The sequence below is a fragment of the Arachis duranensis genome, chromosome 10 (genome assembly GCF_000817695.3).
Source record: "Arachis duranensis cultivar V14167 chromosome 10, aradu.V14167.gnm2.J7QH, whole genome shotgun sequence".
In the NCBI taxonomy this organism is placed as follows: Eukaryota; Viridiplantae; Streptophyta; class Magnoliopsida; order Fabales; family Fabaceae; genus Arachis; species Arachis duranensis.
Genome location: NC_029781.3, coordinates 103,654,065 through 103,676,336, shown reverse-complemented (window position 1 = coordinate 103,676,336; position 22,272 = coordinate 103,654,065). Strand labels below are relative to the sequence as shown.

Below are 22,272 nucleotides of genomic sequence, written 5' to 3'. Positions count from 1 at the left end.
TGAGATATTTATTCTTCGTATAAATGGAATATTTGTTTTTTACAGAGTATTTGAAGTTGGTGACGGTGGGAGACGACAATGGTATGAGTTTCTCGCCGGCAAGGAGGGCGTGCTGGGATAAATAATAGACGGATGGCTGCGGTAAAAATGAAATTTGGGTTAAAAGAGAGTATAATTAGATCAAAGTGAAATTAGATAAAAATAATAAATTTAAGGTAAAAGTAAAATTAGATGGTTACTAAATTTAAAATACCATCCGTGGTTCACATTGTTCACACATCTTATTATTCACCTAGCGGAACTGATTAAATTTTTCAGCTGTTTTAAATTTTAGCCACTTAATATAAAAATAAGAAAATAAAAAAGAAAAAAAGAATTAATATAAAAATTCCGCTTCATGTTTTTATAAAATAGAATTTAGTTTTAACAAAAAAAATAAGTTTATATTGTATTATAATAAAAATTTATTTTTGATACATTGTTATTATAAAATAATTTTATTTATGCATTTAATTAAATAATATCAGATCAAAAAATAATTTTTTATATTAATTACGTAAATAATTATTTAAAAAGTCAAATATTATTATATAATTTTGTAAAATATTTTATATTATTAATATATTAAAATTAATCAAGTTACCAAAAAAAATATTAAAATTAATTTCATATCATATAAATTAAGATAAATATTAAAATATATGAATAATGATATACTATTAGATTCCTAGCTTGCTACTTGATACTTATATAAGATGATATATCCATAAAAAAAATGAAACAATATGATCTTTTTGTTGTATTCTAATAACCCTTTTGTTGGTTGAGTACATTAACCTTTTGTTTTTTTAATGTTCCCAAATGAAAACAGATTGTACTAACCTAACCTAACCCTTTTTTGGTTGTATACATTAACCCTGGTTGATCTGTGTGGTTCAGACTCCACCGAATTTGACCAAGTTAATAAAGTTCAAACTTCAAATCAAATCAACTATTTAGGTGCATGTATACATAATGCATGGTACGGCACTTCAATGACAGGGACAGCAGCATGATCTCATCGAAAGTGACGAATAAATGACAATTTGAATCAACTTTAATTTACTACCCATCAATTTGATTTTAATTGTTGTAAAAATATTAATATTAATTGTCATATAATCATCTTAGCTTCACAATAAAAGTTAATTATAAAATTAATTTTATATAAAATATAAAAAAATAAATAAAATAATATATATTTATACACCAAATATGAAGACTAATTTAGTAATTAACCTTATTTATATACACATAACTTATTAACCTTAATTCCTTATGATATTTTTTAACAGATGTTTTTTTATAATAAATATGTCATGGATTTTAATTGTATATGTAGAATTATGTTAAATTGTATATATTGAATTATATTAATTTTTTGTTAATTTTTTATTTTTTTATAATATCCATATAGATACATGCAGATATCTTCCTTTTTTACAGAGATAATTAAATGCGGACCCATAACAAGTATAAGACATGAATAGAAGACAATTTTTTAAATGAGGATGGAGAGCAAGAAAAAAAATACCCCCCTTCACATTTATCCATTGTCATCCTTAGCTTTGGACCATATTAATTCACGCCCAAACTTTCTTCCACAACTCGAGCAATATCTTGAAATAATAATTTTTTAAAAAAAAAAAAAAGTACCTGTATATATTTGCATTGATGATGTTTTGGTGCAAGTAGGTAAAAATTTTAAGAATATTAACAATATGATATAGGAATGGGAACAGTACAAATATAAGAAATAATTATGCATTAAATTTGAATAGTCACCAAATATGCGTTAACGTTGTTCGAAGTTGAATTTCGGTAAAGAAATAATGCAAAAATTATTTGGATAATTCTATTTTAGCCAACTTTGTCACATGATTTTTCTTGGCATAATTTTATCCTAATCAGTCACACTAATCACACTCTTCTTAATATGTAATTTCATATGAATCATGTAATTTTGTTTGATATATATATATAGTATTTACTCATTTTTGCCTCTAAAAAATTTTGAATTAGATACTTTAGCCCTCAATTAAAATTAATTATTCGATTAGTCCTTAATAATTAATTCCGTCATCAGTTACTTAAGTTCTTTGCTCCATCAACTCTAACGAAGGATAAAATAGTACGTAACAACTCTAACGGGGAATAAAATAATCCCTACTCCTCTATTAGAAATGATACCGTTTTCTTCTTATTTCCATCGTATCTCGCATAATCCTAATAGTCTAACACTGCAACTTCAAGCTACACACTCTGCAACTTTAATGTTCATAAGAAAAAAAATCTTCAACTTTTTATCAACCAATTCGTACTCAGGAAAACTAATGACTATGTCTCTCAAGTATTTGTCGTTTTCGATGGATCACATGAATCTAGACAGCAAATTCGATTTGTTAAAATTTGTCGCCATCGTCGTCATCATCTCCCTCCTCCTATACCCTATCATCTCCATAGCCACATTGTCCACCACTCCAATCGTTTTCTTCAGTTTCTTTTCCGAATCAATGTTCAGTAATCGCTTCAATTTCATATGAGCAGCAATGGCGACATTACTCACTGTACTAATAGCCTGGATACGAGGTCGAATCTGTCTGCCAGCTTGGACTCCAGGACCAGGAGAAAAAGAATGAAGCACTCGAAATCCATTCCAAATGAGAATTTGCATATGATATGATGTTGAAGGAGAATCTTCTCATGATATCCTAATATCCAATAATCTATATTGCTTGTCGGATAATGGAGTAAGGCGTGTCCTTGAGATAGTTGTGGAACTTTGTCTTAAGGATGTGGTAGACGTTGTCAGGGTTGGAGGTGATGCTGTTATCGAGGACATGGAAGTTGATACTTCTGATGGGTGAAGTGCGAAGGAGGTTAGTGTACCAATCACAGAGATTTGAAAAAGTGTGTAGTTTATGACATGTTGAGATAGGTATGACACGTGTGACAATTACACCATGGCTTGATGCCTTGATTATGGAGTTGAAGAGGAGGAAGGAGAAGATGGAAAAGAAGACTGTGAAAGTGAAGAATGAGAGTATGAATGTTAGGGTTATGTAAGATACGATAGAAATTAGGAGAGAATGTCGTCGTTTCCAAACAGAGAAGGCGGTAACCATTTTATCCCTCGTTAAAGTTGTCATAGACTATTTTATTCTTCGTCAGAGTTGACAGAATAAAAGACCTAAATAACTAACAAATTTAATTGTTAGGGGGGTTTTTTTTAAAGGCCTTATTTTTTTATTTTTTTTATTTTTTTTATATTAGATTTTTTAGACACAAAATTTATAAATCATATTATAAAATCATTAATTTTAAAAATTTAAATTAATAAAAAAATAATATTAATAATTATATCTCAAACAGAAATTAATTTTCAGTATATAGATAACATTATTTTTGTTTTGCCAACATTACATTAAAAAGAACATGTGCATGACAGAATTGAAGGAAAAAAATTGATGAGATAGTTAAGTGATGCCCACATAGTTGGCCAAATTTGTTGTGATTTCTAAACCAACCCACCACACTCCCTCTTTCCAGTTAAAGGATAGATAGTGGAATGATGAGAATTCGAGATTTACCCAAAAAGAACAGGCAGCCAATATATGTTGAGTTATCCAATAAATTAAATGATAAAGTGCATAGGGTATAAAAGCATCACATTATTATTCTTTGGACTTATAAGCTAAGACATATATATTATATTGAATTATTGATAGAATATATCAAAGTTCATATATTTTTTGTTATTTATTTATTACATATATATAATGTATAATGTTATGTATGACATGATTTTAATCTCAATATATATAGTAAATTTTTATAACCATACAAAAGGAAAAGCTAAGGATATAATTAGTTTATACTTTCATTTTTTATTTTTATTTTCAGTGATTTTTATTTTTTATATTTTATAAAAAACTGAAAATAATAAAAACAATATTTTGTTTACTGTTTTTAATTTCATATATTAATACTACAAGAAAATAATATACTTTTTAACATTTTTAATGTAATATTTTAAATGGTAATTAATTGTAAAAATGTTTAAGAATATTTTATTGATTAATATATAATTGTTAAAATAAATTTTTTATTGTTAACATAAATTTTTTTGGTAATACTTATTTAATTTTTTACTGTCAATAATACCATGTATCAATTATAAAAGGCTTAAAAGCAATATTAAAAAATATTTTTACTTGACAATTGGTAACGGTAAAGATTACTTCATTTTGGACACTTTTTCTAGCAATTAATTAATGACCACCGAAAAACTACCTAAGATATTATTTTTAATGACACTAAAAAATACTCATTTTTGTAGTAATCTTTAGTTCTTTACCTTAAATCTTAACCTTCACATGCTTAGTAATTTTAGTCTTTCCGCCAATATAATAGAACAAGATATTTTACAAGTAGAACTTTACAATTATTTTTAACTTTATTAGATTGATGAAGTTCCAAGCTATTAATTTAGTGAAATGTATATGAAAATTCAGATTTTCTTTAAGTTGTGTTAGGTAATAATAATATCACCGTCCTCAATTTTGGTGGGCTCTTATTTAATCCCCAAACTATTTTTTTTTTCTTTAGATTGAGGTGATATTCAATTATAACTGTATTTTTACTCTTTTAGAAAAATGTTTAAGAGAAAATAAAAATTAATTTAAAATAGTCTAATTTTTTTATATAATTATATTAATTAATTAAATATTATTAAAATAAATAAAATAATTTTATATTATTGTCTTTTTAAAATGATTCTAATGAAGAATTTATGTAGAATAAAAATATTATATATATACAAAAATTAATTATTAAATTTATTATTAAATATTTTATAAAAATATATTATTTTACATAAATATTTTTAATATTTATTATTAAATACATTACATGGTAAAATTCATTTAGAAAATATAATAAGAACCAACTCTTTTCTAAAATTAAAGCATAACCATAATCAATACTAATATTGTCTAATAACACCAAATATTTAAATCAATACAAATAACACAATATTATGCATTGATTAGTTTAAAATCTTATGCATTTTAAATATAAAACATTAACTTATAGTCTTATAATAACTAATAACACAAAATATGAAGGTTTACAATACTTAAATTCCACATAAGAATAGCCATCATCCATCACTAATACACAAAATATTAATTGTGTGGCTACCAGTCCGATTTTAGGTGACCCAAGTCATGGCCCAAACCCGACCCGAAATAATGATCAGGTCTATTTTTGAGACCTTTACCCGACCCTAAACCCAGTAAAATTATACCAAATTAGTCCCTAAAATGTTCGGAGTCGAATTGGGTCTTCGGACCGGGTCGGACCATGCACACCCCTAATTTTAATATATATTATGCGAATATCGAAAATTAGTTATTATATATTTATGTATAAATATATATAATTTATATTGATAAATATTTTTTTTAGAATACAAAAATCTTAAACTGTGTATCATGTCACATAGAAAAGAAATTAGTTCACATGGACTACTCTAATCCAAACCAACTCTGACAACAACAATTACTAACACTTATGACTTCTATCTCCCTCAGTACAACTCTCTTTAACTTTCTCCACCACCATGTCACACTTTCACAAACTCAAACACACTCTTTTTTCCTTATTTATAGAGAATAACACACACATACCCATCATAAAATCTCCAATACCCCCTCTATGCAACAATAGTAATGCTCAAGTATACTCACCCATTCTTCAACTTCTTGATTTCTAATATAATGAACAATCTTTTATATCTCTCGCTTTTAGCGGGAGCCGCGGCTTCCGCTTATTACTACGGTTCTGGCGAAGAGTCGCTGAACCGTAGTAAGCATTCTTTAATAACTTCGTTTTGTTTAGCGGCAGCTTTCACGTACCACTATCTTGTGAGGAGAACAAGATATGTTTTTTTGGTAGACTTCGCGTGCTTCAAACCAGGCCTCTCTTGTCTTTGCACCACCGAGATGATTCTAGAACGTGCCAAGCACGTGGGTTTTCTCTCAGAAGAGAGCCTCAAGTTGGTTGCAAAGATTTTAGACAGGTCTGGTTTGGGGCCGAAGACGTATCTACCGGAGGGAGTGTTGCATATTCCACCGAAGCTCACTTTTGATGAAGCGAGGAAGGAAACTGATACGGTGCTTTTTGGAGCTGTTGATGAGTTGCTTGAGAAAACTGGTGTTCAGAGTAAGGACATTGGGATTCTTGTTGTGAATTGTTGTTTGTTCAATCCTACTCCTTCTTTGTCAGACACCATTGTTAATCACTACAAGCTTAGAGGAAATATTCTCACCTATGATCTCAGTGGTATGGGGTGCAGTGCTGGTGTTCTTGCTGTGGATTTTGCCAAACAACTCCTTCAGGTCTGACTAGTTAGATGCAGTTATTTTCATATGAAATTTATAGTTATAAAATTGAAGGTAGAAACTCAGGTGGAGTCGACTTTACATAAAGTTGATAACTGAAAATCGTTAAATAATTTAACTGGTATAAACTTCACATGACGTCGACTGCACCTGAGTTTTCACCAAAACTAAATCAAGTAAAAACTCTCGCACGTAGATGCAGATGCTTTTATATAAGGTTGATATTCAAAAATTATTAAATAATTTTACAAGTTTGACTAATTCGTTATTTAATGATTCTTAAATATTAACTTCACATTAACACAATTGTATGTGAGTCTTTATTTTAGTTAAATAAATAATATTATTTAACAATTTTTAACTATAAATTTTAAGTAAAAACCATGAGAATTTTAACTTAATTTTGATACTACTCTTGTGAAATAGTATTAAAAGTCGCTACATAATTTGATGTTTGATTAACACAACACATGCTCACATTTTAACTACCATCTTTGCTTAATTATCTTCCGTGTGAATATAGTCTACTAACTTTATTATTTCATGCATCTTCATAGATTGCTTCCATTATTTTCTCACTCAGATGCCATGCATCATAGTTGGATATGATGAAATAAAAGGTTGATGATAAACTGAAGTATATAAATTTTACTTGTTTTATGTTCTTTTATTTCTTTTTAGTTTTTAGAGTTTGATGATTTGATACTGTATGCATTAAACGTTATGAAAGTTTCAATAGTATATATATAACACTACCTGAATGCATGAACTCATTAATTCATTCCCATGCCACAAATTAAACTAGTAATTATGTAGGGGCTAGGGTACACAAAAATGAGTATAAATATGAATATAGAGTTATTTTATATTCTTATTATATGATGAGTGATTGATTAGCGTGTGTGACAAATTTTTTGTGCCTGTGTAACATGATTAAAACTTAAAAAAAAATAGAATAATAAAATTCTATTATATTAAAAAATGATAGAAATATGTTAGTTGTAACTTTTTTTATACATCTTAGTGCTTGTTTTTTTTTTCTTTTTTAAAAATATAAGTATGAAAATAATGAGAAAAATAAAATACAATAAGTATATATACTTTTCTTGTAAAAGTAAAATACGCATTTTAAATGTATCAAAAAAGGTTTGAATATCATTTTTCATGATGTTATATAGACTCCATTTTATATATTATATATATTTTTTTAATAAAATAATTAACCACCAAAATATCAAATATTTTACATTCAAATAATCTAATCATTAATAGACAATAGCAGAATAATAATATATTTGAAAACAACACAATCAAACATTTTACACCAAACATTAAGCATTACTTACTCTTATTTGTATTTTGATTATAAATATAATCTAGTTTAATTATATTATTTTATAAAGTGCTAATCAAATTTTAATTGTATTATTTATAAAATTTTATTATAAATATAAATGTGCGACCATTTCATATTTCAATATTAATATACAAATAATTTATTTATAAATAATTTTTTATATTTATGTAACATAGTTGATAAACTACAGGACAAAATAGGTGCTCATAATAAATACACCTATTCTATGTGTGTCATATATATAAATAAATTTTGAGATAGAACTATTTTACAACAATACAACATGACTTGACCCACTAAAGCGACACTTTAATGCAATAAAAAATTTAAAAATATGAAGCACAAAATTATGTTTAAGAAAAATATTACAGACCATATCCGAGGTTTCCCCTTACCAAATCCCGTTAGAAAATCAATGGAATATTTGTATAATGTGTACAATAGATTATTTATTTGGTTCAATATGAATTAAAAAATAAACATTTAAGATAAAATACTACTAATTTTTTAAATACAATACACCTATACTATCTAAAATAACCATTCGGATACCAAAAATAATAAATATCTGATATCTTACTTAATCGAACATCCATATGCCGTCATTGTACACAAAAAAAACCAAGATTTAAGTGTTTTTAGAGATATTTACACCCAAAACAAAAGTTTAGATATTTATAAATACCAAAGCATGTGTTTGTCCCTTAAATTTGGTGGGTGTTCTTAATTATCTTGTAGGTCTATCACCGTAGACTATATTACTTTATAGGTAGGAAGTACAGTGAACTCAGATTCTACAGAAAAATATATATAGTGTAATGCATTAATTGAATCTTGTATCTATCACAACAACATATTAACTATTGTTACACATTTAATGCCTAATGCTACAACTGTTACAATACTCAACACAAAACAAAGCTTCATCATAGACACATGCAAATAGTAGTGTTTTAAGTTGGTGTAATGATGACTCATGCCTAGAACTTTTGTCCATTCTACCTTCCAAATTTATTAAGATTCAAGAGATTTCAAATCAGTCAATTGCTTCTATACAAAAATAATAAAATGCATGTGGATCGTACAATTTAAAAGTGGATAACAAACAATTACACTTTAAAGATTTGGTGGTTGTTTTTCACTTTTCAATGATAGCCAGCGTTAACATTTTTCTATTCAAAAGAAAATAAAATAAATAATATTTTAGATAAAAACACTTAGTCTTCTTACTAAAAACAAAAGAGAAGAAAATAGAGTAAAAAATGAGAATCTAGACTTAAATAAGATCCCTAGGAGATTAACTAATAACCTTAACTAATTTCCTTTATTTTTTAAACGGTGATAATGTGGTCATATATATGATTAACTATCTATTTTTGTCAAAAATTAAATTCCTTTTTTATTATCACAAGTACTAAAAAATCAACATTTTTCTATTCACTACATATTTAAACCAACATTAATCAACACTCTATTCTTTTATTAATAATACAACTATCTTATATGTACATAAAAAATTATTATTAAATTAACTATTAATATAAAATATTTATTAAAATATAAAATATATATTAAAAAAAAATTAAACATGTATATGTTATATACGTATAATCAAACTCTAACTTTTTGTGGTGCAAACACAACTATTTTTTTGTATATATATATATATTTAACCAAAGATAGGAGATTCGAATTCGCAACCTCTTAATTGAGTATATAGAGATTATGTCATTTGAGTTATTATTTATTGGCTATTTTTTTGTATAATTATTCAGACAATCATCGTAAAAGTGATTATTTTTACTAATAGAACGTTATGTAATTTAATACATGTATAAAACGGTTTTATACGGAGATGGTAACTAACTTAACTAACTCTTGGTAATTTATATTAGCACTGGAAGAGATTAAAAAACTAACAGAAAATGTAACAGGTACATCCAAATTCATATGCATTGGTGCTGAGTACAGAAAATGAAACTTCAAGCATTTACAGAGGCAACAACCCTTCAATGATGCTAACCAACTGCCTCTTCCGAATGGGTGGCTCGGCAGCTCTGCTCTCCAGCCACCCATCGGATCGCTGCCGTTCAAAATACCAGCTGATCCACACGCTTCGCACGCACGTCGGCGCCGACGACAACAGCTACAAATGTGTGTTTCAGGAAGAAGACGAGGCTCATAAAATCGGCGTTTCTCTGTCGAAAGAACTCATGAATGTGGCCAGGGACGCTCTCAAGATCCACATCACCTCCCTCGGTCCGGTTGTTCTCCCGATCTCGGAGAAAGTCAAGTTCGTCGTCAACTTCGTTAAACGCAAGTTTCTCAAGATCATGATTGAGGCTTACGTCCCTAATTTCACGTTAGCTTTCGACCATTTTTGCATCCACACAGGTAACTCCTCCAATTCTTTTAAATTTAGGGTTTTAAAGATTTAATCCAAGTTTAATTGAAATTATAACGGTGAAAATTCAGTTGCAATCAACTTTAAGTAAAATTTAATTTGATTAATTTGATAAGTTTTCATCTAATAGTTCTTAGTTATTAGGTTTAGGTGTGTTAGAATATAAAAAAATTTATGTATTATTAAATGTATTCGAGTTGTCTATTTAAATTGTCTCAAATGATACAATATAAAAAAATATTTATAAATATTAAAAAAATTGTAACAATAAAGACGTAATCTCCTATAATAAATATTCAGATATATTAAATAATACTAACTGATCCTATTTATATTCTAACAATGTGAAATTGACTCCATCTTCCATCTGAATTTCTACCTTATATATATATATAATAAAATATAAAGATGTTTTTTGGATTTGTTACTGGTGCAGGTGGGAGAGCTGTTCTTGATAGGATGCAAAAGAGTCTTGAGCTTGATGATTGGCACATGGAACCTTCTAGAATGACACTTTACAGGTTTGGGAACACATCATCAAGCTCTGTATGGTATGAATTGGCATACTGTGAGGCCAAAGGAAGAGTGAAGAAAGGTGACAGGGTTTGGCAAATGGCATTTGGATCTGGATTCAAGGTAAACACTGCTGTTTGGGTTGCATTGAAGAATATTGAACCACCTTTGAAGAATACTCCTTGGAGGGATGAAATTGATGATTTTCCAGTCAAACTCAATCCACCAAAGCCCACTAGTAATAACAAATAATAATAATAATAATACCTTCAAGAATGTTTTATTTATTTGGAATTTATGGTATCTATCTATCTATGCATGGGATATGGTTTAGGACCCCTTACTATCTAGAATTAAATTTACCTTGATTACCCAAATGTGATGCTAGGGACTAATTGTGTTATGCCCTGGTAATTAAACTTAGATTAGATGTGTGTGATGTTACTCTCTTTGATATATATATTTCATTTCTTAGGGTCAATGAAATATGCGTGGATATACAAATGTCACCCTAGTTCTGACTTTATATATGAATTATATGGACTAACAACTATTAGAGCAATTATGGCTACTAAAATTAATGATGAAGTTAATTTTGATGAACTAATGTAAAATGTTATTTGTCCAATCATAATGATTTCTTAGAGGATTATTTATATAATTAATGTAAAAAAAGTAGTTATTTTTTTACACGACATATATGCACATATAGAACTATTTTATACTGACAATACATTAAAATTAAATTTAAGATTAATAATCAAAATAATTTTTAGAATATTTCAAACATATCAATTTAGTTTTTAAAAGATTAAATATTTTAAATTTATTTCTAAAAGATACAATTGTACATCAAATTAGCCGGTCTATAAATTAAATGATAATACGTCACATCATTTTCCAATTAACAAAAATACCAATTTGATTTATCATTATATTTTAAGTACTAATTTGAGTATGATCTTTGAAGAACACAATATAAATCTTTAATAATATTTGTGGTCACACTAGTTTGTAGGAGTAGCTGGAGATAGAGGGCCACAGAGAATAGAAATGCTCTAGGCCCCTATAACACAAGGAGATCACAAAATTTGTTACAAGCCAAGGTTATGATTTGACCTTGGCTAACTAGTTTTCTCCTCTGATCTCTGTTTTGGGGTTTGAATCCATAAAAATTTGGACACACAACAACATCGTACGTAAACCATTAATGATTCCAGTTTTGCTCTTTCCTATGTTGATATAATTTTTTTCTTAAACATTCAATTCTCGTTTTATTCATTCAATGTTAACAGCAGATTAGAGAGAGATAAATTGTAACAAAATTAAATTGATATCATTGATATATTTTTATCTTTGTGGTGTGCAGAAATTAATAGAGGTGTGTTGCGATGGACAGTATCTTGGGTCTCCTCAAACTTAGGATTAAGAAAGGCATTAATCTCGCAGTTCGAGATACTTCTTCTAGTGACCCTTATGTTGTTGTCAACATAGGGGAACAGGTTAGAATCTTATTATTTCAAGGATCTTTGTTACATGAACACTTTTTTTAGTTTGGTAATTATCATATTTCTATTGCAAAAGCATTAGAATTTTTGGAACTTGAATGCTCTTTAGTTTTGTGCCTGTTTAATTTTTTTGGATTAATAGGAAAATATTCTGAAAATAAAATTATAAATTAGATTGATTTTTGTCGGTTAGATAATTATAGGTAATATAGTTATTTTGTGACACATCATTGTCTAATTAACAGACCAATTAAATTTGATTGTAACTCTTTCATGGTGTGATCTCAACACATCATTTCATTACAAGGATAAAAAGAAAACTCATATCTCCTATTGAAATTAAGAGGGAGCACAGGTAGCAAGTATTCGATTATCTGTCTGAATGTGAATCGAACTAATTAAATTGGTTCTAGAATTAATGGGTAATAGGTCTGACTCGAACCAAACCAATGACTCTCTCTAGTAATAGGTCTAGGTAATAGTTCTGGGAGTGCGGAATCCGAACCAATCCGTGAATCCGACCATGTATTAATTAAATAAAAAAAATTATATATATATGTATGTTGCCTTTTAATGAAGAATTATGGAATGAAAACTTTGAAAGATTATTCCTTTGAAGGATTATTTCTATTGTACTTTTGTATTTAGCTTTTAATGTGTTTGGTGTTTAACATGTTTGGATTTTAATATCTAATATGTTTGAATTTTTAATGTGTTTAATTTTTAATGTATTTAGTGTTAAACATGTTTGGATTCTTTCTATTGATTTTATATGTTTTATTGTATTTACAGAATTTTTAAGATAAAAACTTCATCGGTACCCAATTATCCGAACCAAACCAATCCGTTCTTAATCGGTTTGATTTAGTTCGGATACAACATAAAAAAATGTAAATCCAAACCAAATCGAACTAATTACAATTCAATTAGTTTAGTTCTAATTTCACTCTAAATCTGAACTAATCCGACATGTGCTCACTCCTAATTGAAATGTAGAATCTTCTCACTGAAAATACATGCATTTTATAAGGTAACACATTGATTCTTTAATTTGAAATTTGATGTGCAGAAGCTCAAAACTAAGGTCATCAAAGACAACTGTAATCCAGAGTGGAATGAAGAACTGATTCTTTCTATTAAGGATTTTAATACTCCAATAAATTTGGTACGTATTAAGCATAATGTTTTTTTTCTTTTTCATGTTTGTCATTATTGGTCATTGCCAATTTGCCATCATCAGGATATCACAACAATAGCATAAATGCATCTTTACCACTCATAAAGTGGTGGAGATAAAAAAACAAATAAAAATCCTTCTGATCATATTTATTTCAAATATTTAGTTAGTTTAACAAAAACCCACCAAACCACTCTGTATAGTTTTGTCAAACTAATCCAATCTTTAATGGATATCAAGTTAGTTTATGTTTTTCATAGCTAAAATTGTTTGCACTTAAATCCGTTATTAAAAATAAGGTAATTCTTGAATTACACTAGTTAATGGCTTTAGTTCTGCATTCTGTTTCTCCATGCAGACGATTTACGACAAAGACACCTTATCGTCGGACGACAAAATGGGTGAGGCGATTATAGAACTGAGGCCTTATCTTCAGTGCTTGGTGATGGGGTTGGAGAGGCTTCCAGATGGGTGCGTGGTGAAGAGGATTCAGCCAAATAGGGTTAACTGCCTTGCTGAAGAGAGCTCTTGCATTTGGCAAGATGGGACTATAATCCAAGAGATGATCTTGAGATTGAAAAATGTTGAGTGTGGTGAACTTGTTTGTGAAATGGAGTGGGTTGATGTACCTGGTTGTAAGGGTTTATCAGAGCTACGACCTTAAAGGCTGCGTTTGGATTTTGCTTTTAGGAGAGACAGAAACTCAACGAAGAGAAAGAAAAGACAATTTTTCTCTTCGAAAGACAGAATCTTAATATTTTCTATACTTTTTAAGAATAGAAAAAAAAGAGTCTATCTGTCTATTTACATTTCTATTTTAAAGACAAAATCCTAATGCACATAGTGTAACTACCCAAACATACTTTTTGAGTATGGTTGATCCATTTTTGATTGCCTTTGAGATTTAATTTATTTAAATAATTTCAACAGATAACAGCTGGGCAAGTTTTGGTATCATTAAAAAGTAATTAGTTTGAACTCATTTGATTTCTCAATTCTATGAAATTTGGAATGATCGATTTTATCATAATCCAAGCATAAAAAACTTGAATTGTGAATAATGCCAAATTCTGAACTCCATGCTAATTTTTCATACACCAAAGACCAAACTCTCCCATGGCAAATTTGGATAAGATTCTCGGATATTTAAGAACTAGAATTTCAAACAGAAACAGTTGGGATATCCAATAGTGGTACAGTTACATCTTGTAGTTTTGCACCAATACATACATCACATTCCGAAAACTCTGACAAACCTAGGAATTAGTAGTTGTCTTCGGCCGACAGACACAGATTAATAATGCCTAGTGACTCATTCTATAACCTAAAGTGCATGTTTTTCACTCGTCTAATTCCACATACATTAAATTTACAAGGCGCCAAGAACAAATTACCGCCGTTTCTCCTAACCTGGAGAGAAAACCTTAAAGATAAAGGGGCTTGGAGGCTGATCTACAACTAGCTTTGAGTGATAGCTAAAACTTCATCAGGCTCACAATCTGTTGCTGAGATTAAGGAAGCTGATTGAATCTTTCCAGCATGATCAAGGCGCATCAAAATAACCCCCCTAACAGATTCAACAAAAACAACCATCGGTAAACCAGCAAGAGCCAGGTATCGGAATAATGATGCGACAGGTAATTTTATTGAAATTTTCCAGTGCCTGATTGGGTAACATACTGGTCACCTGCTCCGGTGCAAGGTTAATTCATGTTGGAACAGGAAGACGCAAAATGTAGCAACTAGACCAAATGCAAAGTCAAAGGAATTATATCTATGTTTTGGTTCACAGTATATTTATTGGCTTGAAGGACACACACACATTGGTACATTACATCATCGGTAGACCCAAACCAGACATATATACATACACTCAGAAACCAGTCAAACATTCATATATGAAAGAGATCTTTGCTTGTTTTATTTCTTTGGAGGCATATTTGTTTCCCCTAAATATCTTGATTGATTTGTTTATATTAATCTACTCAAGAATTAAACTCCATTCGGAAAAATTAAAACAAGCTGCTAATATAATAGAAGAAATCCTTATCTTACCTTGCAAATCGAGACTGTATAGAAATATCCCGGACCTTGATTCTGTTGACTGTACCACTTTGGCTTACAAGAACCACTTGTTCATCACTTTCGCCATCCTCTGATACAGTCATACAGATAATGATACTAAATGAAATCTCACAAGTACACAATTTAAATCACAATAACAGCACCGACATTAAACAAAAATAACTAATGATCGAAACTGGAACCAAGGATGTCGTACTAAGTGCAATACTGAGAAAAAATACCTGCTAATGTGAATCCAACCACAAAAACAGCAGCCAAGCGATCCTCAGCCGCAAACTGAATAACCAACAAAGAAACACACGTTTTAAAAGAACAGACAAGTTCATACTGTTGAAGTTGACAACTGAGTGATGGTTGAATTACCTTGTATCCAATCAAACCAACTCGATTCAAAGGTGAAATCCGGAAACTGCTTAAAGGAACCCGTTTTCCATAGCCACTTTCAGACACAAACAACAACCATGGCCCTTTTTGGCTTTTTGCACTGCAGGCATATAGTAAGCAAATTAGACAACGTGATAAATTACTCCAGCATTGCCTTCACAAAGACTAGTGTTCATATCAGTTCATCAAGGGACATTCAAGAGATAAAGAACAAATAAAAGTATATGATATCTAAGCATTTAAATAATTTGGTGAATAAAGACAGAAAATATAACAAATTGTTACCAAACAACTAGATTACAACACTTTTTTAGCTTATTAACAAGTCTACCCAAGTCAAATAGAAACCTCAAAACACTAGCAGTTATCAAATTCACAAACAATTCAGTGGCTTGGCATTATTACTTGCTCCCAGGAAACTTTGAGGAGTTTTCCATGTCATTCCACAATGCTGCAGGTATGATATCCACACTGGCCATCCTATCCCCTTCTTTCAGTCTCATTGCTAGCGCCCCCCTTGTACTTCTTCCAAGTGTGCGAATCTGAGGTTAAACAATGTAGTTGTGTCAAAACAAAATACTGCTATTCAACAGTTAATTCTGACAGTATTTATTCACATCACATGGGCATAGCCTGTTTGAGAAAGTTACATCACATGTCATTTCTTGAAGAAACAACATATGATTAATGCCAAGCTTTAATTCTCTATAAAATGAACAAATTCACTGACATGGAGACAATTCCATATAGTATAAGCAATCAATTTCAACAATAAAGAACAAAAATATACACACACATAAAAACCTAAGATTAATGCAAAGCTTTAAGTAAACAATGTATGATTTGCTTATATGTCAATGTTTACAAAATTCAAAAGTTAGTTCTGCATTTAGTAGAAATAACAAGCAGAAACTTGCCTTGCTGCATAAGCTAAGTATGACCATTCCATTGTGTGAAGCCATCGCCACAACATCATCATTTGTGCAACGACGGACCCACTTCAGCTCATCGCCAGGAACCTTTCAAGTTAAACAATGAATAATACTTAAGGCAATCATGTTAACAACTAATCTAGAAGATCTACAATAGAATTTGGATGAAGAGAACTCAGTCTGGAAAAACAAACCAACTGAATTGCAATGATCCCGGTCGACCGGATTGATGAAAAAGCATTCAAGGGAACTTTCTTGATGTAGCCTTGCATGGTGAGCATCAGCAAAAACTGATCTTCAGCAAACTCACTCACAGGAATAATGGACGTTATCCTTCCACCATCAGACAAAGATAATATCTGGCTCAAATGTTAAAAACAAATAACATGTAGTTATTATCACCAACTTGTGCTTCAGATCAGATTTTGACCAACAGTTGATAAAAAATTACAGCAAAATATTAGGATAAGATAATACCATTCAAAGTCTTTTCTCCCAAGCATAGAAATCACAAATGTTTCCCCACTCTCGATAAATTAGGCTAATAATTCTTTATTGGTATGAATGTTAAAATCTTAACCTCAATATCCCGTTTAGCATCCGAACCCTTTTATTGCACCCCCTTAATGTGTATGCCCACTTTTCGTTCTAGCAAACGTTCTCAAGTTTTGTAACTAGGGATCAACTTCCTCCAATAGGAACTCTTAACATACAGTTAATAAAATTGTGACATTAATCCATTCAGTAATACTTTTGATTTTTTCTTTAAACAAAGTATTGAGCTCACTACAAAATAAATGGGTCAAGTATCTATTATTCATTTGCTTTGTTAGGGAGTTGGAATCAAGTTTTACTACAGCTACATGAGTTCATCCGAATCTTTTTGGCAATTTTAAGATATTTACTAATAATTATATAAAAAAATTATTTATATGCCTCTATTTAAACAATTAAAACTTTTGTAAAAATGGTTCATAACCTGATATTAGAACACAAATGATCATCAATTTAACCCACGTTGTCCCTTCTTCAATATTTTAAATTTCAAAACACAAACTGAACATGTGCAAATTTCTCACTTCAAGCCCAAAACCAGTACTGAACGGATGCTGTCTCAATTTAAAACCATCTATATGCCTCAACTTAACAGTTTAAACTTCTGAAAGAGTTCATTCATGATATATCTGTCCCAAAGAGAGAGAGAGAGAGAGAGCAATAATATTAATAAATAGATACCTGAACAAGTGGGGTGCCAGCAGCAGTCCGGCTACATTCAGGAACTTTGTATGCACGAGCCGAGTATACCGTTCCCTTATCACTGAAATTTAAATTTCACAAGCCATTCCATATTTGAATGCAACTACATCAGCTGAAATACAACGATTTACATACTGACAAGTAAAATAATGAGTACAATTAAGAGAATAAAAAACAAATGATACATAATGAAGTCACTATCATTTTACTCCCTTGACAAAGGGTTAACTAAACAAAGCCTACTTAGGAAGTCTGTAAACTCAGGAAAGCTGTTTAGGGAAGAATGTACATACCAATACAACTAAGTCCAGGTCCTACCCACATTACAATGAAAAATGAAGTGAATATTTCCATTCGTTATACTATATTAATTACAGATGATAGTTGATTATGTAATGTGGTTCCTAATTAACAATTTATGCTTCAGTTGTTAGGTTCAGACACAGTTTGATCATGGCTTTTTGTGCTTCTGGATATGCAAGTCTCTTGAAATTACACACAACAAATTTTTAAAAATCTTGGGTCTTCATCCGCTACGCTCTACACCATGTCACCATCTCAAGGGACTAAAAATTAAGCAAGGCAGCATATGTTATATTTGAAAGCATAAGAGGAACACAACCTGAAATAAAGGACATGATCATGTGCCCGACAAACAAGAAAGTCAGACATTGAATCATTCACCCTCAGTTTTCCTACTGATTTGCCAATTGTTCCACGATTTTGTAGGTTAAAAGTGCTTGGCTTCATCCGCTTTAAATAACCCTTTTCACTAAGTGCCTGAAAGTAAGAACATAACATCAGCAGCACATGAATCACTTGGTGACCAGTAAATGAATTAAGTAAAAATTAAGCATTATATTCTTGCTGGCACCTACCAATAGCATATCTTCGTTTGGGATAATATCAATATCTTCAAGTTGACCATTATCTGTGTCCTCCAACGTAGAACGCCTGGGGTTGGCAAACCTATTTTTAAGCTCAATTGCTTCTTGTTCAATAAGCTAAAAGTATGAGAAAAAGGTCAGATAGACATCTCCAATAAATGATTTCTTTAAACAATTGCAAAAAGCCAACAGTGAGTTGGGAGTAAGTAGAAATAATCTAGAGAGAGAGAGAGGATATGGGTCATTAGAAGGTTTTGAATAAAGTTAAGCCACAAGGAATTGGAGGGAAACCAAAAAGATAAAAGTTCCATTTGTAACTTTTTATTAATAATTAAATGACGTTTATGAGCAATGTAAATTTTTTTTGGGTCAATATACTTAAACCCTCGGGTATCAGTCAACCGAGAGCCAACGACTAACCCTAGCCCCGTCTGAGTTAACATTTCGGTGGGTAGGAGGCTGACCATGAAACTTGCATGCTGTCCTATGGATCGAACCCAGGACATGACGTTTAAGCAACCCAAACAACTACCACTCATGCTAGACCTCAAGGTTTATGAGCAATGTAGATAGTGTCACTAATAGTTTAATGTTTCATGTCTTGACTCCTTAGTCACATTAGAAATAATGAAGTTATGAATATCAGTGTGGAAAGGAATCCGTGGGTTTATAAAAATCCCTTTTCAATCATTGGTTTTTACTTGAAAATAATTCAATTCCACAAATTTCCACACAAAACGATCAAGTATCATCATTATCACACAGAATAAATACTCTTAATATGCTAACACAAAAGGTTAATAATCTCCAACATGGCAAAACAATATGTAATGAGACCTATAACTTGAATTTAAGCCATACCTCCAGTATATTTTTCCTGCTAGATAACAGTTCCTCTAACTTCAAAATTTGTTCCATCAAAGATTTACTTTCAGCCACAAAGTTTCCACTCTGCACAGCACAACTTATTATTCTACCACTACCTTTATCACAAGTATTTTTATAGAAAACTTTTTTAAGTAAATTATTCTAGTGTAGCAATTAGTATGATGAGTTCAACAAACCTCACGAAGGGTCAGCCTTCTAAGGCTAATGTCCATAAGAGCTTCAGCTTGCTTCCCAGAGAGGCCGAATTCTGCAATATATATAAGAGAATTCACATTAAAAAGATGATTGAATGAGCATTTGGAGCCACAGTTTAATGGATTTCAAGAATCAGAGGATAATTTCCAATTGATAATGTCTAGAAGATATACATTTAAAGGAGGAATAAAATCGTGCAAAATAGATAAACATGCTTCAAAATTAAGGAGTTTACCATTACATAGAGCAGCTGCAGCAATTGAGTTACTTGAAGATTCACGAATTATGTGAATCACCCGATCCAGATTATCAAACCCGATAAGAATACCCTGAGTTTTCAGGAAAAATGCTTACTTCCAAGGTGCTCATAGGGGAAAAAATGAAAGTGTAAAACAGACTAAAGCTAGTTCAATCTTCAGGCATCAGATTTTCCAAAAGCATATATTTCCTTAGGCATTTCAAATAACAGAAAATTATAAATATATTAGCAAAATGTATAGAAGAGAAAATGTTGAATGATAATTTGATATCTAGTGATTAGTTTATTTTGTATATTTATCAAATCAAATCCATGGGATCCCATTGCATGGTGTATGGAATAGCAGTGCTTAGAGGGATTTTCCTCTCAAGCAATTCACTAAATCCCCAACATAGTATATAGGAACTACAAAGACACAATCCTTGGAGGACCGACTCCTATCAAGAAAAGTTCCAGCTAACCATGTCATCACTCTCATTGACCAATGATGATGTCTTCATCCAATACAGCATATGCTGGTAATTCTAATGCAACAGCAAATGCTTTCATTGGGAAAACAATACATCTTTGGTGTCACAAAGGTTTCTACAGCTATCACTTTTAAACCAATTGAAACATGAAACACACAAGAATAACTACTCCACTGGTGGTATATGCCTGAAAACTTTATTCTCCCTATGCACATAAAAAACACAAGAAAATGCAACTGTAGACAAACGTTACAAAATCTATCACATACCTCAACAATATGTCTTCTCGCTTGTGCATGGGAAAGCTTAAATCTTGCACGCCTCTCAACAACAGTGCATCTGAAGTCTATGAATGCCTGGAGTGAAGTTAATATTAGGCAATTGGACAAAAATAATTTGCCGAATCTATGGAACAATATCAGAATATAACCAGCAGTTAGCAGCAAATGATGTTCTTTTATAATATAGTTAGAATTAGTTAAAGCAGGCAACTGTATTATGCTATATACTACTGCCTGGAAATTATATAGATCACCACCTAGGATCTTTTGTCCCATGAGGCCATGACATATTGACATTTGAGGAGGACAAGAACAGCCGTTCATCATGACAGAACCAAGCACCTATTTTGTTGAAAAAAACTTGACAGAGAATGTTTGTCTTGAGTAAAACCACATCATCTTCTCAACAAACAGCCAATATCCTCTCTCTCTCTCTCTCTCTCTCTCTCTCTCTCTCTTTGTTTCTCTATATAAGTCAGCATCCATGTGGAGACTATTATACTTCATACTAGTTTTGGTCCATGAATACACTATAAGTTCTAAGTCTCCTCCATATATTCTGAGTCAAGTTGTAACATTAAACATAAATACCTCACTTTCTACAAATATCAACGAAAAAGATATGATAAGCACTATTGTGAGGTCAGCTACTGCCAGTACCTACCTGAAGTAATTCCTTCAGCCCCATTTGTTTGGGTTGCCCGTTAAGAATACTACAGAGATAGCAAACAAAAAGCGTTCATATTATGATAAGAAATATAAATGAAACATCATGATAATAACAACATAAGCACGAAGAGAGAAACAATACAACAATGATAACAAAGTCTGGTCTAATGAGTGGACACAACAACATGAATCAAAAACAGTGTATGCTTTCAGGAAGTCAAATATCTAGCATCACAAAAAAAAAAAAAAAGACACTCAAGACAAGCACTTCTGTTATTGCATGTCCAAACACAAAACACTTTATCCAGATGGGCCCTATATCTCCTAGAAGAGAAAATTCCTTTACTAGATAGAGCAATTTGAAATTCCTTATGTCATCCATACTAAGCTTGTTTTCATGTTCACCTTCTGTTGCCCCAAGCTCCGCCCCATATAACATAGCTGGTTTGATAGCTGGTTTGATAGCAATGTGATAAAAATTACGTAAACTTTGTTGTCAAATCTCATATATCCATAAAGTCAGTTCTATGTTACTCAAAGACTCCAAAATACCCCGTATAATT

The 22,272-nt window shown here is 30.7% G+C and overlaps 3 protein-coding genes across 3 annotated transcripts in view; 2 read left to right on the top strand and 1 right to left on the bottom strand.

Annotated features, from left to right (window-relative positions):
* The first annotated feature begins 5,763 nt into the window (after positions 1 to 5,763).
* On the top strand, positions 5,764 to 11,188 carry LOC107472052 (3-ketoacyl-CoA synthase 20-like). Its single transcript, XM_016091625.3, has 3 exons — positions 5,764 to 6,440; positions 9,735 to 10,194; positions 10,641 to 11,188. Exons 1-3 carry the CDS (start codon positions 5,772 to 5,774, stop codon positions 10,967 to 10,969), a joined length of 1,458 nt encoding a protein of 485 aa, XP_015947111.1. The 5' UTR covers positions 5,764 to 5,771; the 3' UTR covers positions 10,970 to 11,188.
* Positions 11,189 to 11,722: 534 nt separating this feature from the next.
* Positions 11,723 to 14,324, top strand: LOC107471857 (protein C2-DOMAIN ABA-RELATED 7-like). The gene is made up of 4 exons (XM_016091366.3): positions 11,723 to 11,912; positions 12,087 to 12,219; positions 13,295 to 13,390; positions 13,761 to 14,324. Exons 2-4 carry the CDS (start codon positions 12,109 to 12,111, stop codon positions 14,064 to 14,066), a joined length of 513 nt encoding a protein of 170 aa, XP_015946852.1. The 5' UTR covers positions 11,723 to 11,912; positions 12,087 to 12,108; the 3' UTR covers positions 14,067 to 14,324.
* A 221-nt stretch (positions 14,325 to 14,545) lies between these two features.
* Positions 14,546 to 22,272, bottom strand: part of LOC107471854 (DNA gyrase subunit A, chloroplastic/mitochondrial) — a 14,606-nt gene continuing 6,879 nt past the window's right edge. The window contains exons 13-27 of the mRNA XM_016091364.3: positions 21,705 to 21,753; positions 21,029 to 21,115; positions 20,266 to 20,359; positions 20,012 to 20,082; positions 19,809 to 19,898; positions 18,939 to 19,064; positions 18,683 to 18,840; positions 18,040 to 18,121; positions 16,998 to 17,162; positions 16,789 to 16,890; positions 16,277 to 16,413; positions 15,851 to 15,971; positions 15,709 to 15,763; positions 15,458 to 15,557; positions 14,546 to 14,969 (exon numbers count right to left, since the gene is read on the bottom strand). Of these exons, the coding sequence (XP_015946850.1) occupies positions 14,861 to 14,969; positions 15,458 to 15,557; positions 15,709 to 15,763; positions 15,851 to 15,971; positions 16,277 to 16,413; positions 16,789 to 16,890; positions 16,998 to 17,162; positions 18,040 to 18,121; positions 18,683 to 18,840; positions 18,939 to 19,064; positions 19,809 to 19,898; positions 20,012 to 20,082; positions 20,266 to 20,359; positions 21,029 to 21,115; positions 21,705 to 21,753 (1,546 nt within the window). The 3' untranslated portion in view covers positions 14,546 to 14,860. The remainder of the gene's footprint in view (positions 14,970 to 15,457; positions 15,558 to 15,708; positions 15,764 to 15,850; positions 15,972 to 16,276; positions 16,414 to 16,788; positions 16,891 to 16,997; positions 17,163 to 18,039; positions 18,122 to 18,682; positions 18,841 to 18,938; positions 19,065 to 19,808; positions 19,899 to 20,011; positions 20,083 to 20,265; positions 20,360 to 21,028; positions 21,116 to 21,704; positions 21,754 to 22,272) is intronic.